This window comes from Leptodactylus fuscus, chromosome 5, assembly GCF_031893055.1.
Source record: "Leptodactylus fuscus isolate aLepFus1 chromosome 5, aLepFus1.hap2, whole genome shotgun sequence".
NCBI classification, from domain to species: Eukaryota; Metazoa; Chordata; class Amphibia; order Anura; family Leptodactylidae; genus Leptodactylus; species Leptodactylus fuscus.
The window spans coordinates 191,727,362-191,743,089 of NC_134269.1; the positions used below are offsets into that span (position 1 = coordinate 191,727,362).

Consider the following 15,728-nt stretch of genomic DNA (forward strand, 5'->3'; position numbering starts at 1 on the left):
ATTTAGGTTTGATTTGTCCATCTCAAAACTGTGAAAATTGCTCTGGCTACTGGAGGTGCAAAGTTTCCAGAGACCCTTGGCAACGAAAAGGTTAAAACAGAACCCACTATACACACATAAGCTGTATGTGGAGTGAGTTTCTCTGAGCCTGGCTTGTGGAAAGGAAAAAACAACTTTATTAATTTGAACTTTAATACAGTGATACTTAGAGCGATTTGCGCCCACATGCATGCAGTAGACAATCCAAACGTTGTGACACTGACATGACCTATAATAGCCAATAGGCTATTGACCGTCAACTAAAATACAACAGTGACAGATTTCTGTACAACTTCAATCACTAATGCAGTGGCAGCGCAACGCCAGCACAATGTGTAACCTTCATGTAGCATGCCCATTTTCAGTATAACCTAATTCTAAGGGAGGATGTAAACAACTTGTGTAGTTCAGCTTTGGATCACTAAGGATACCAGATGTGTAGATGTCCGCTGAGGAAATGCGGCGCTTGTGCATTGCACAGAGTGAAGCAGAGGTGTAATCATGTGATCTAAAGAGCAGAAATGAGGTGCACTCCATGCTCAAACTTGGATTGCTAAAGGATAGTGGTGGCAAAAGTGCCATAGGATACAACATGGAACCTGTATGACTCCATTCCAAACCCTAGATCATCATATATCCAGGCTAGAGCCTGCACAACAGGGTACTGGAGCCACCCCCAATTGGACAATTTTCCCCTCCAAACGTCTCCTCTCTCTCCAATACTGTGATCACTTGCACATCATCACATTCACACTGTTTTGTTCTACTCCAACAACTGGGTGTATTTTTTTTTTTCTAAGTGTATATCATGAAACTAATCTGCACCGTATTCTGCACTTAAAAAAAGGACCTGTCATGTCCTCCTGCACATGCAGTTTTATATATCGCTAGAAAGCAGACAGCGCACTGTCATCTTTGCCGTTATGTGCCCTAGGGCTGGAGATATCGGGGTGCTGTTTGTTTCGGCACCGATCTCTCCCCACCATCAAAAGGGCATTCCTGACAGGCTAGCTGGGCTGTGAGGAGCGCCCCTCCCCCCTATAAGTACTTGTACATAGCCCTGCACAAAGGGGACATTTCTTACCATCCAGAAATGACACCCCCATTGAATTCAACGCACTGTCTGCTTTCTAGCAGTATATAAAACCGCATGTGCCCGAAGACATGAAAGGTCCTGTTTAAATTGGATATAACATTTAGGCAAATAGTCCTTACTGCTTTTTGGCCCGTAGAAAGTCTACATATAAAAAAATAAATAAATGGAAAAACAAAGAATATTTCCAGCAACAAAAAACAAAAATAATATATTTAACTTTTAATGCTCCATAGCACAATAATCAAAAACACATCTACTGAATAGAAAATTCATAGAAAAAAAATGCACACCAAAAAAAAAAAAAAAAAGTCACAAAAACATGTTGGGCTGCTTACATATTTCAGGGCTTGTTGCCCCTTACTCATAGCATGAAAAGTTTTATATATTTTTTTTTTTATTTCTTTTGTGTTGCTGGAAATATTCGTTGTTTTTCCACTTAGTTTGCTCCTAGCCGAGGATTTTTTCCGTACAAGCATAGATTCCAGTTTATGGCCACTGCTTGAGCTGTGAGGCAATTTTGCTTTTTTGGTTCCAAAATAAATAAAATGTCCACTCTTCAGTTGTCACAAAATGCAGTAGCAACCTTTTATTTCACTCCCAGCTGAACTGTTCTTGGTACAAAGTAACGGCGAATGTTACCGCCACACACTATCATATCAATATGCCGTGATCCCCCGACACAAAAAGAAATAAAATCACTCTGCTAACTGATCAAAATAAAGCTCCTTTAAAAGTATAAAAAATATCTTGCGAAGATAAAAAAAAAAAACAAGGATGTTCCGTTCACACCATGCAGGTAACGTACAGCCCAGCTTCAATGTTATGGATCAGTTGTAGAAATATATTATTTGATGGGCAGCAGAAACCAGATGAAAAATCACAGGTTGAAGATTTTCGTGTCCATGATGGCCAAGACCAGTACTCATCTACATTTGCAGACACTGGGTAACGCTTAATACCTTAAATAAAGGTTAAAAAGTAGTAAAACATTATCTTCTTCTTGTTACCCTGACATAATGATGTAGACAAAATAAACATGTAAATATAATGGCTTGTAAGTCTTCTATTCCATAAAGTCCTGAAAGAAAGGAAATCAGAATTTGATATTATTTCTATGCCATGAAGACATAATAGGGCCATGATAAATATGCAAGTAATAATAGGCGGCCCTTTAATAGGAGAAGGACATCCTCATAGAATCTGTTAAAGGGGCTCTATCATTGGGAAAAGTCATTTTTAATTAAGCACATACTTGCATATTCCACAGCAATCTTTTGTATGTAAATTGCCTCAGTGGTTTTTGAATGAGCCCATATCATTTCTCAAGGCTACGCAAGGATGTGCTTAGCTAAAAATGACTTTTCCCAATGATAGAGCCCCTTTAAGAGTGTTTATCCACACTTTGATACTGAGGACCTATCCTAATGTACCAAATAGATGGAGGTTCGACAATTCACTCTTTGAAGAGAACATGGTCTTTTGGATGAGCACTAGGGCCTCTTCAACAAATACTAGGCAGTGGTGTACTTTGGAACTGAGTTGCAATACCAGGCAGTGTGTCTATACATACACATGAATGGGACAGAGCTTCAAGCAGGCCATGTAACATATGTGATCGCAACGTCACATCTTTCAAATAGGTCATCAATATCAAACTCCCAAAAAGAGGAATTTTTGTACTCACTGTAAAATACTTTTCTCAACGTTTTCACTGGGGGACAAAGTGGGCATTAGCCTGGTTACTAGGAGACTTCACACTAGGAGAATAAAAAGTCCGCTGGCTCCACCTCCGGGCAATACCCCTGTCACAGACACTGTGCTAAGTAGTTGTACCGCAGCAGCAGAAGAGACACACAAAATAAGGAAAATGGAACAGCAACAAACATGTCCTGAACCCAAAAAGAACCAATCTGACAGGAACAAATGTTATAACCAGGGTGGGATCTGTATCCCTTGGTAAAAACTGACCCAGAATTGGCAGAAGACAGAGAGCGGATCTTGTAAAAATTTTGAAAAGGTATGTATGGAAAAAACAAACAAACAAACAAAAAAAAACACAGGTGACAGCCTTGCAGACATGGGCAGCAGTAGCCTGATGCCAAAAAGCCCAGGAAGCTCCAATAGCTCTCATGGAATGTGCTGTAGCCTGGAAGGGCAGAACTTTAGACGATAAGCTTCCCTAATGACAGACCAAATCTATAGAAAAAAAAAAAAGAAACCTTGGAAACAGGCAAACCCTTCCCTTCTGAGGAACCTCAAGAAGGACAAACAAAGCAGAGAAAATAGCCACCAGGAAAGCACCTTCCCAGACAGGAGGCAGAGAGGAATACCTGCAAAGACTCAAAGGAGGGAGGGGGGAGCGTGAACTACCTTAAGATCCCATGGTTCCAAGAGAATAGAACACTGTCCCTAAGGAAAGACGACCCAGACCAGATTGGAGGCAAGGCCAGGATCCTGGGAAGAAAAGAACGGAAAAATTCCTTGCTCTCATACCAGCCTTCCAAGAGTGAAGATAGATCTTAACTCACTGAGGGAACAGCAGTCCCTGAGACAGAAGGTCCACCTGCAGAGGAAGAGGCCACAGAGCGTCTGCCAGCAGGAACATGAGATCTGCATACCAGGGCCAATCCAACACCACCAAGATGGTTGGAACCAATTCAGTCTTGAGTCTCGAGGACACGAGGGAGAAAAGGAAGAGGAAGGAACAGGTACAGAAGGCAAAAGTCTGACCAGGAAATGATGGGAGCGGCAATGGACAAGGACCAGAGACCGGGCAGCGTAGCAGGGTAACTTGTGGTTTAGACTGGAGGCAAAGTCACAGCGGTGGGCAAACAACAACAGACTGCAGAGTTATGGAATGATTCACGAAATTTCGAGTCATTCTAATGAAATGCCAAGCTAATCTTCTCTGTATCATTCCAATTTTACTAAAAGTGCTGCCGAAAGGAGCACAAGAGTTGGAATGCGGCATTCTGCTCAAAGAGAATGGGAGGCCTCCATAAGAAAACCATCCGGCTTCTGGTGCCCCCTTGAAGGTTCGAGTAGACCACCACGATGGAGAAGTCGGACTGGACTCTGACCGAATGTCCTTGGATGAGATAGAGCTAAGAAGATGGCCCTCAGCTCCAGCAGGTTGATTTGGAGGGAGGACTCTGCCTAGGACCAAAGACCGTGAATGGTCAAGGCACCAAAGACCACTCTACAGCCTGAAAGACTAGCATCTCTGAAAATCACCTGCAAATGGAAGGACTTTCCCTGAGATATTCCTGTGACGGAAAAAGCCACTAAGAGAGCTCTCAAAAGACCTGAAAAAGCAGAAGAATCAGGCGGACAGGAGAAGGCTGGAGTATTGTTCTAGCGCCCAGAATCGCAAACTGCAGAAGATGCAAATGTAACTGAGTGAAAGGCATGATCATGAAGGTCGAGATCATCATACCCTGGACTCCCATGCAGAATAGAAACGTGCAGGTACACGTCCGCCAAAATCTGAATCTTGGAGGAGGACCTTGCCCTGGTTCATGTAGAGGATCATACCCAGGAACTCCTTGTTTTGAAAATGCTTGAAACAAGGCTTTTTCCACATTGATGAGCCAGCTGAATCGGCGAAGAAAGGTCCAAGGTAAACCGTAAGCTGGTCAGATTGTCTGACTTGGAGGCGGCTTTCACCAGCAGGCAGTCAGTGTGGAATCACAGCGCCACCTGTGGAACAGAGGAGGGCCATGAGAACTGCTATCACTTTGGTAAATACTGAGGGGGACAGAGGCTAGTCTGAAGGCAAGAAGCTGGAAAGGGGTCTATGACTTCCTGCCATGGGAGAGTTAAGACAGCCTAGAGAAACAATGACTGCTTGAGCGGGGAAAGGAGGCAAATTGAACTATGGAATAACCGTAGATACCATTCCTTGGACCCAGGCATTGTCGATGCTGCCATGCCAAAAACTCCAGGAAGGAGAGCAAGAGATGACTAGGAAGTGGAGGGCCTGGAGAACTAGCTGCAGGAACAGCCAGGCAGCTCCTAATGAAATGAGCTTTTATTAGCTAATAGCCAAGATCCCGGGAAGCCTGTCCTCCAGAGCGAGAGGTGGAACCACAAAAGCAGCGAAAAAATGCTGAAAATGGCAGGAAGATGATGCCTGGTGCTCAAGACACCTCCAGGAAAGGAGAGCTTTTTTCTGCCCGTAGCCTCAGAGGTCAGCTAAAAGGTCAGCCCAGATAGTCCCGGCAAAGGGCCACTACCGCCTCCTGGAGACGAACTAAGCGTTCAGTGAGCGTATCCAAAAACTTGTGGCAAACAGCCACTCTGTAGGCCTGCTTTCAAGGACGTAAAAGAAAAAAATGCTGATGGCATTGCACAAGTACCTTGAAGTGCTCAAACTTGAAAGATCAGCAGCTGGTTGTCTGAAGGGCAGCTTCATTTGAGAGATTCATCTGGAATATTTTGGACCAGAAAATGCAGGCCTTGCCTAACCAAGAAGCAGCAAAGGAAGGCCGCAGGAAGGAACCAGCCAATATGAAAACTTGAATTGGCAAGAGAGTCCACCCTCTGTGCCTGAGGGAGCATAAAGAGGCAGAGTCCACAAAAGGCAGGATAGTAGCCTTGGAGAGCCCAGCTATCGCAGGGACCACCACGGGAGTCTCTGAAATGTCGCAAACCTACCGTATAGGTGCACTTGACAGACTGATGTTAACAACCCTCGATGGTGGCACATCTGGAGTTATGTTGTACATCTCACAGGATACCCTTCTCACAGGAAGGGAAAATGAAGATCCGACTTCTGGGTAGAAGACAGCAGACGGTCCAGGTGAATTTTAAACTTCACATTGGGTGCTGCATTTCTTTTACCTTTGTGCCGTGGAGATTATTTACAACCACACAGCACCTCTGTCAGGACTTTAACGCAGAGACTTCAGTGTCCCAGGCAGTAGCTCTTCCAACTGAGCAATTCAGCCCTTTTTGGTGAAGATATGTCTTCCTGAGGGGAAGTATCAAGATCCTCCGGTCTGAAGAGAATCTGACTGCACATTTGTCATCCTGGTGAGCTCTCACGTAGCAGCAGATATAGATGTGCCTAGCTGATGCTCCTAGTCAGAGGCATCCCCAGGAGAAACAGACCGATCTGGGCAATCTGGGAGGGCAGCTGTTCCAAAGTCTCCACTACCGACTGATTAAATCTGGTAAGGACGCCGATAGCCCGGGAGAGAGAGAGACCGGAGTCTGAAGAACCCGCCCCCTATGTAGCAGGAAGTTGCCGATCCACCCCTTAATTAAAAAATGGCGGCAAAAGTGCACAGTTCAACTGGAGGATTGGGGTCATCCTCTAAGACATACCCATGGACCGAGGGAAGGGGTTGGTGGTCAAAGATCAGTATTAGAAAGGAGGAGGGGATTAAAAGCAGTGTTTTCTGATACTCACCCCTTTATCTTAATAGATACCTGTCTGTTGACTTCAGGCACGGCAGGGTCACCTCTTCAGTGGAACTCCACATGAAAGTGGGGTCACCTGCAATCCGGCCTAAGAAACAGCAAGTGGGGACAGGTGACCGGTGAGGTGCTCAATCTGAGCGCTGCACCCGCAGGGGGGTACAACTAGTGTGGCGTACACACTAAAGACCCCCCTCCACCTGAAAAAATTTAACAAAAAAACCCCAAACAAAAAAAAAACAAAAAAAACACGTTGTAAGACAGAAAGACTCAACTCAGGTCATGTCTCTCTCCTAAGGACACTAGGCTTCAACTGATCAGCACAGTGTCTGTGAGAGCGGTATTGCCTGAAGGTGGAGCCAGTAGACTTTTTATTCTCCTAATGTCAAGTGTCTTAGTAGACGGGTTAATACCCATTGTGTCCCCCAGTGAAAATTAGGTGAGAAAAACTCTTTACTGGACTTTTCAGATCAGTTTATGCTATGTTAACATCTGGGTGGGTGTTTCCATTGGAGGACAAGGACAATGAACCGCTAAAAACAGCGGACTCAAGTGACTACAGGATCCATCTGGATCTTTTAACATGAAACAGCCAGACGAAAAAGTTGGACTTGAGGCAAATTTTTTGACAATTTTCAGCAGTCACTGCTATGGAGACTCCAATACAAATCTGATCCCAGTGTTAACTATAAAACCTAAATTTATGACCCTAAAAGGTAAGGACCTCAAGAAGTTCTGTGGAGGACCATTCCTATATATGAACACACACACTTATTAGAGTTTACACCACAAAAATGGAGTTGGTTACACCTGAAATTGACACCAACAATTACTGTCATATTTTAGTTTCTGACCAAGTTGAACCACAATATGAAGAGGCGAGAACCAGTGGGGCTTAGATTAAGACCAACATAAATGCCGCTTCTAATAACCCTCCCACCTATGTCCACAATCTTGTGCAATGCAGAGCGAACTATACAGATAGGGCAAGAAGTGTCGGAACATTTACAAGTAGAACATAGGTTTGTATATGGTCAGCACGGCCCACTTACCTCAGTGTCTATGAGGACTTCAGTCTTTGTCACCTTTTACCTTCTTCTGTAGAAAGAGAAAGGCGTCATTTTATAAAGTTAGGTTTTACAATTCACTTCTATGCTCAATTTATTCAATCTTCCATTTTCAGGAGGATCTTCAGTTTCATGGATATTGCAGAGTTCACCCTATGTGATCTAACTGTACAGATTGATCTGCTGCAAACTGAAATATATATATATATATATATATATATATATATATATATATATATATATATATATATATATGTAGCTTTTATCTAAACAAAGGCCCATGAAGCATGACAGCAGGGTGCCGATGAATTGCTCAGGGTGACTACTTCAGTTGTGATAAGCCCTTTCCTTTCTTCGGCCAGTTGTACAGGTTCCTATATGAAAGTCTTCCCCACATTACATGGCGAAGGCGGATACTTGCCTTTTTCTTGGGTTTTGACTGCAGACTGACGCCAGAATCTGTCGATTCTATTATTGGAAGGCTTACACCTTCTGCCAGCTTCTTGCTTTCCTTTTTCTTCTCTTTCTCGTGTTTCTTATCTTTTTCTGCAGGGATAACAAATGTATAAGGTTATGGTTACACAAGGACATGTCAAGTGACGTAAACAGAAACTTTTTGATTTATGAACAGATGCTTAAAGCCTACTTCCGGTTCTAGACACCTATAGATTCGTACAGCTGATTTGCAGCCTGTCCTTATGTGTGTAAGATATATGGACTGTAGCAAAACACCACAGGTACAGTCATTTTTCACATGGTCACAGTCCCTTAAAGAGGAGCTTTCATGTCCTCGGGCACATGTGATTTTATATACCGCTAGAAAGCAAACAGTGCACTGAATTCAGCACATCATCTGCTTTCCTGTTATAATTGTAACAATCTCAGCCCACAGTCAGCAGGGTGTTCCTGACAGTCTAGCTGGGCTGTGAGGAACGCCTCTTCTGACAGTATTCATCCATAGCCCTGTACAGTCAGTGGGTGTTCTTTACCGCCCAGCCATGACGCTAAGCGGTGAGGAACACCTAAGCTAGGTCAATCCCTTTAACAGATTTTTTTTACTTTTCTTGTCCTTTTCAGCTTTCTTTTTCTCCTTTTTGGAGGGTGTCAGGCTGGCAGCATCCCCTGCTATGGAGGTGGTCTTGGCTTTTTTATTTTTCTCCTTTTCCTTCTTGGCCTTTTTATCCTTTTTGGAGGGTTCATCTTCAGAGGTGCTCTTACGCTTCTTACTAGTCTTTGCAGATGCAAGGAAGGAAGATAAGGATCTGACATCTTGTATGATTGGTGTTGATACAACAGGGGCTGCTGCTACAGTCTTTTTAGAGGACTTTTTGGCCTTTTTGGGACTCCTTCCTTCTAATAGGGCCTGAACCGTCTCTTCTTCAGATTCCAGCAGGCCTGAAATGGGAAAATAAATAGATTATCAATATCTGATTAGTGAGGGTCCGACACTTTGCACCCACACCAACCAGCTCCATGGCCGCTGTCTGGTCTAGTAGCGCTTGGGGGCTTATTCTGATGGAAGTTCTTCTCACACGCAACCAATCAGCGGGCCAGGACGTCAGGCACATAATCACACCTCGACGTCCCAGAACACACCCTGGACACCGCTGAACCAGGATGCTGTGGACAGGAGTGATTTAATTTCCACCCCTTCCCAAACTTTCCCTAGCCTCCTGCCAAAAATCTGCAATTCCTGGACATCCTCTTTAGAGCTCAGAAATTTGAATTTTTTTTCTTGGCAGAATTCAGAAAATCCTAAAACTTATGCAAAAATAGCTGTTTCAAGGCTTGCACTTAACAGAATACTATATATTATTAACCCTTTCTGAGAAGATAGATGATCAGCATGAAAACCTAATTTGGGGCCGGAAAGCCACTTTTTTTTATAAAAAAAAAAAAAAAAACAAAAAAAAAAAACGGACATTGGCGCTGGACGTAACTTGCATGGCAGAGCATTAATGGGTTATGGTTGAGTTTAAATTTTCAGTGCAGGATAAGCCAGCAATATCAGATTGGTGGGGGTCCGACTCCAGCCAAATCAGTTGATTTAAGAAGCTGCATTCTCTAAGTGAAGGCCATTAGATCATTTCTATAAGCCAGCTAACATCACTAGGCAAAGTTTATGAAGCTTATTATATAGTGAATATACATTCAACTCAACAACAATAGGAGTCTTAAAATGGTACTGTGCCATGAAGGCTACTTATCTATCCTTTGACTGCAGCCAGGCTGAATGTAGGCATGTCACATGGGACAAATCCATGCATTTCAATAGGATATAGCAGAGTGCTGTTCTTTGGCCATCTCCGGTGTCATTATTGAAGGGAATTTGAGGGGGGAGGGGCAGATACTTCTTGTACATGCCTACTTTCAGCCCTGGGCGGCAGGCTGGCTGTAAAATCAAGGGTAAAACACTCCCATTCTCAGGGTCTGTTGGTGGTCTCAGCAGTAAGACCTTATCAATCAGATATTTATTCTATGGAGTGAAGATAAATATCCCTCCTCTCCAAATCCAAGTTTTACTAACCCCCTGGGGTGGTCGGCGTAGGCTTTATCTCAGGCTGTGCTTTAACTTTGGACTTCTTTTTACTTGGCGTTACAGTGCTGTCATCAGTCTTGTCGTTTTTGCTTCGCTTTCGTTTGGACAAAGGAGGTTGGGCTTGGAAAAGAGCCTTCAAATAAATGAGAATATGATTATAAGTTGCACAGTCAATGTTTTAAAACAATATCTTAAACCATGTATTTTTTTCACATTTTCTTAAATTTATTAACTGTGTTTTTCCAGGACTTAAATTGACCACCTATTCGAAGATCAGACCTGCAGCACCCCCTACAGCTGTCTGAAGAGGCTTCGGCGCTAGGGCAGGCAGTGTGGCCTCTTCACATACCAAACACAGTGGTGTCAATTTTACAGAGGTGCATCGTAGTGCAGAACAATGCCAAAGTGAATGACCCTTTTTTTGTGGGACCAAGCGCAAACATTACAAAAGATATGGCACAGTGCATGGTAACACAGAGGTACCTGGAAACAGCTGATCGGTGAGGATGCCAGAAGTTGGAACTCCTCCAGTGTGATATTGGGCAGGCAATCATTATTAAAGAGGATCTTTTATGTCCTAAGATGAGCCACGTTACAGACCGCTGCAAAGTTGAGTGCGCTGGAGTCTGTTTTGCAGGTATCTGCCCAGGTGTGAGAGATATTAGTGCTGCTACTTTTGGCAAACACATCACTGCAATGTCAGACGGCCCGGTGTCACAGCTAATCATCACTGGACTGCAAGGAATGCCCTGACAGTACCCTTCTATAAACTTGTACTGTCGGGTGGAGGGAGGTGTTGTGTGGATCCTCACTGCCCAGCGATGATGCAGCCATATTGGTAGCTGAAAATAAAGGCACCAATACATCACTGTGACTCATTCCAGCAAAACTTACATTTTAGAGAACATGAAGGGGCCTATGGTCATTTGAAATCGCCCAAAATAAATTTTCAACAGATGGAATGTTTGGATCCATTATGAACAGATCACCGGTTATATATGAACAGTCCACTAATCTATCATCTGATCAGTGCCATCTCCTAGAAAATTTTGCAGTTTTGCTTATCCAAAATTCAGCCAAACACATAAGCCCTTTTACTGTTGATTAAATTAGGTAGTGGCTAAGAGGGCGGTAACACTTCATGACATACTGGACACACAGACCCTGTCCCCAGAGAAACCAGTGTGTTACCAACCACTTGGCTAGTAGACCCTTTCAGCTCCCATAGCACAGCTCTTGCCCCTCCAGTAGGATAGGTGATGCCATAGCATTGGGTGGATTGACTCTCACTGCAGGGGGTGGCACAGGCAGGACATGATAGGGGTCTGAAGACCACCCAAACTGCACCAACTGCCTCATCTGCTTACAGAGCTTCGTTGTTTATCACTGTAATATGGAGGTAGCAGTTGAATGTGTAGTGAGAGGTGGTAGACTCCATTTTAAAGGAACATGAATTCCTTTTTTTGGATAGTCTACAAGACCCATAAGCTTCTGCAAGGGTTAACATGAGTTCATTCAGGTACAGGCGGAGAATACAGTACATGTATTGCCTTCTACAATGACCATGAAAGAACCAAAGCTGAGAAAAGCAATCATATCTGTAACTGGATCAGGTATATAATACACTGAAGACAGTAGCGCACCTTCACTACGGCTGCCTCCTCACTGTCTGATGCTGTCTTTGAGGTTATATCTAGGGCAGGAGGCTGCTTAATAGGGCTTTCTTTTTCTCTTTTCTTTGTTGATATGATTTTTTTTACAAAGAAGTTATCCAGTTTAGTTTGTAAAGATGGTGTGGATTTTGACACCTGTTTTGATGAAACAGAAGAGGAAAAAAAAACAAACAAAAATAAACAGCAATGTTGTAAGCTGGTTATCATAGTTAAAGGGCAATCCAAAAATTTCAGGGCTATCCTTAGAATCGGTGGACATCCCCTTTAAGAGGGCGCCTGGTGTAAAAACCAAAAACATAACAAAACTGACCAATCTGCTCTATAGATCTAAAGCATGAATTCACCAGCGGTATACATAACAGCTTTCAGCAGTAACAAAAGGTGTCTCAGCTACTGCCTTATGATGCCCAGCCAATAACCTTTCTGAAGATTTTCTAAAATCAGCCTGCTCACAGATGTACCATCCTCATTCATGTCTAGGTTTTTTTTTTTTTTTGCTCTCTTCATCTTAAGGATTGGTCATCAATTGAAGATCTGCGGGGAACCCTATGGATCAGCTGCTTTAACTGACAGCAGTGTTCTCCGAGCACCACTTCCGATTCTCAGGCCATGTGAAGTCACCTCCATTGGTTACATGGCCTGATCACAGTTCAGTCTCACTCAAATGAATGGGCCGAGCTGCGATATGAAGCACAGCCATTGCACTAATGTATGGCGCTAGGCTTGGTAAGAACTAGAGGCTAAAGCACTCACCTGAAAGCTGCAGCCTCTTCAAACAGCTGATCAGCTGGGCATCTGGGTGCTGGGCCATTTTATTTTTCTTAATTCAAGTATTTTATAAAATTTTCAAGATAACACAAATCATAACAGACCCCAAAAACGGAAATATAACATACAAAGACAAGATACACCAAAGGTGAATCCAAGGCTGCCATGTTCAGTAAGACAACAAACAGTGAATAACGAAAATGAAGAGAAAGTGGGAGAGGGAGGAGAGGAAGGAAAGGAGGAAAGAAAGGATGCAAGAAAAACAAAAAGGTACACATACACAAACACACACACACCGGGGAGGATCCCTGCCAATCTTTGAGTTATCAATTATTTAGCTTGAAAAAACTCTTTAAGGGCTCGTTCACATCTGCGTTCTCCTCTCCGTTCTGCAGGTTTACGTTTCCTGCATAAAACAGAGGCAGGAGACGGAAACCTGCAGGATTCTCTCGCACCCATTCAAATGAATGGGTGAGAAAGATGTCCGGCCGTGAGCGGCGGTGAGCGTTTTATGATCTCCGCCGCGAAACTGGGTTTTATAATCCGGACACAGAGTCGGACATGCAGTACTCTGTGTCCGGATAATAAAAAAAACAAAAAAAACAAAAAAAAAAACACGGTTTTGCGGCAGAGAGCATAAAACGCTCACCGCCGCTCACGGCCGGACTCGGTCTGTGGTTTCCGTCTTCTGGCATGCAGAAGACGGAAACCACAGAACGGAGACCCTGAACGCAGGTGTGAACCTAGCGTCAGACCAACCCTCATATTACACTATGAAACCACAAACTGCCATTAATCAATCCGACAACTACAACCAGCACATACCTTCTCCGCCATCTCATCTGAGGCGTTGCTTTCGAAGGACTGGGTTGACGCCATTGAAGACTTTATCATTTCCCCACTGGATGCTTTTGGCGTTTTAGCTTTCTCTTTTTTGACCTTCCCCTTAGCAGACGTTGGTGCTGGAGTTACAACCTACAGTAGTCACACAATTTGTTAAATTGGAAACCAAAAAAGTCAAGTGATCCTAGATACCATACTACCGAATACCCATATACCTGCTTAGTTTTCTCTTCTCTCGCTTCTGCGTCTGATACTTGACCCATCTTCTCTGACTTTATATTCTTTGCAGGCAACCCAGCTTTACCCTTGGCCGGAGTGGATAGAAACGGAGTGGACGTCAACACAGGAACAGGCGTAGACCGGTGTTTCGCTGAAGCAGTCACATCTGTTTTCTGATGTGAAATCCAGCAAGATTTAGATAATGGTCAATCACAGCATTTACACTATCTTTTGTTATATTATCAAAGTAGCATCTAGCAAAGCTCAGTATCTGAGTATGTACTTGGGCCGTCAAACCCATATGACAAGTCATTGCTCCTGACTGTTTGCTGTTAACAAGTGAAGTGGAACAACTCAGGTGCTGTGGTCCCATCTGACTAGGACATCTGAGGGGTTAAGTGTCTCTGATCAAAGATGTAACATGGATGTGGTTGGATGAAGAGACTGGCCCGTCAAGTCTATCCCAAAACCCTACCGTGATGATTCAGAGGAATGCCATCAAACCTATAGAATTTTGATGTCGATTGCCCCATGTCAGGGAGCGCGAGATGAAGGGGCTGGGTTTGGACTTTCAACATTTGTTGTACATGTATGGCAGATGTCAGAAAGTCTCAAGCATATTAACAGTCTGTATTTGTGTCTATTTAAAGTGGACCTTTCACCTAATCATCGATGTGCCACATTATATACCTCTAAAAAGCGGACAGTTGCCTTTCCTTGTATGCAACCCCGAGGCTGGAAGTTTCAGGTCATCACTGCTGTGCTAGGCGGCCTTGTCCTTCTGACAGTGGAAGATATCAGCACAGAAATGAACAGCCTAGATATCTCAAGCCCAGGGGAGCGCATATTGTGAAGTCAGTCTATGCACTAAATTCAGTGCTCTGTTAGGTTTCTAGTGGTATATAATAATGCACATCGATGAGGACGTGAGAGGTCCTCTTTAAACCAAGGAACACATGATTACCAGAAGCATGACGGAGCAAGCAGGACTTCCAAAAAAACGCCAAACCAGCAGCACTGACCATTTTTGGAAGTCCTGTGAATGGAGAAACCAGAACACAAATGACCCTCCCTCCTTTCACTCCAAACATCCAGGGCACCACGTCTTGTGACACATCTATCAGTTATTTACAGAATAATCTGTGGATATAACCATAAAGGCCAAGGTGGGAATAGCCCTTTAAGACTGACCAACCACCTTTTGCAAAGGGACAAAATGAAACACCTGAACTCAATGAATCAAAGCTGAGGACCAGTACTTTCCTCCATATAGTGTAGTCTGTATTGGACCTGCTAATCCAGAATTTATTTAATTTTTAATAAAGATAGAATTGCAAAGTTGCATCATTTCCATTGATGCACAAAAGGGGGTTATACAGAGGGTTAACTTACAGCTTTCTCTTCTGAGTCGGAGGAGTCGCTGCTTTCAGAGTCAGCATCTGAGTCGGGAACATGCGCTACGGCTGCTGTAGGTGGTTTAACTGATGGGGAAGTTATGACTGGATGAGAAGTTTTTACAGCTGATCTAGGCTAGAATGAAGAAATAGATCAATTATAATCTTCAGGGACTAAAACACAACATAAAATACACTTTTCAGAGTGATGTACCAACAGGGCTCAGAGGGGTTGATCTAACAGATTTGACCCCCAATATTTACTGTGCCTGCTCATTTGACATCGCAATTTTATTAAAAATCCAAGTATATAGTATCCAATGAATTAAGTTTATTTCCAGCTTGGTTGCCTCAGAAATCAGTACTCAATATATCAATCAATCAGGGATCACAGTGGCTGGATCTGGTGCATATCAACCACTTAACCAGTATCAGGCCAATTTCGGTAGGTTCAGGACCAGACCAGCTTTCGGGGTTGAAAGTTTAACATTTTTATCATTTGGATTACTCCAATTTTTACTCCCATATGATCATTATAGACTTTTGGGGCATCTGAACACTTTTTTGGTCGGGGGGCCGATTTTCACTGGTACTTGGGTTGAAATATATAGCCCCAGTTACAGGAGGAATGCAAACTCCTGCCCATTATGGCAGAGCTGAAACGAGTCG

General features: G+C 43.5%; 1 protein-coding gene and 1 non-coding gene across 3 annotated transcripts in view; both read right to left on the minus strand.

Annotated features, from left to right (window-relative positions):
* Nucleotides 1–1,678: 1,678 nt before the first annotated feature.
* TCOF1 (treacle ribosome biogenesis factor 1) overlaps nucleotides 1,679–15,728 on the minus strand; it is a 37,771-nt gene continuing 23,721 nt past the window's right edge. For both annotated transcript variants that reach the window (XM_075274949.1, XM_075274948.1), the window contains 9 exons: nucleotides 15,058–15,195; nucleotides 13,662–13,838; nucleotides 13,429–13,578; nucleotides 11,806–11,970; nucleotides 10,151–10,295; nucleotides 8,683–9,018; nucleotides 8,045–8,169; nucleotides 7,609–7,654; nucleotides 1,679–2,213 (listed from right to left, as the gene is read on the minus strand). In XM_075274949.1, the coding sequence (XP_075131050.1) occupies nucleotides 7,628–7,654; nucleotides 8,045–8,169; nucleotides 8,683–9,018; nucleotides 10,151–10,295; nucleotides 11,806–11,970; nucleotides 13,429–13,578; nucleotides 13,662–13,838; nucleotides 15,058–15,195 (1,263 nt within the window). In that variant the 3' untranslated portion in view covers nucleotides 1,679–2,213; nucleotides 7,609–7,627. The remainder of the gene's footprint in view (nucleotides 2,214–7,608; nucleotides 7,655–8,044; nucleotides 8,170–8,682; nucleotides 9,019–10,150; nucleotides 10,296–11,805; nucleotides 11,971–13,428; nucleotides 13,579–13,661; nucleotides 13,839–15,057; nucleotides 15,196–15,728) is intronic.
* LOC142205379 (U6 spliceosomal RNA) lies at nucleotides 3,982–4,087 on the minus strand. Its single transcript, XR_012716389.1, has one exon. It is a non-coding gene; the product is annotated as a U6 spliceosomal RNA (small nuclear RNA).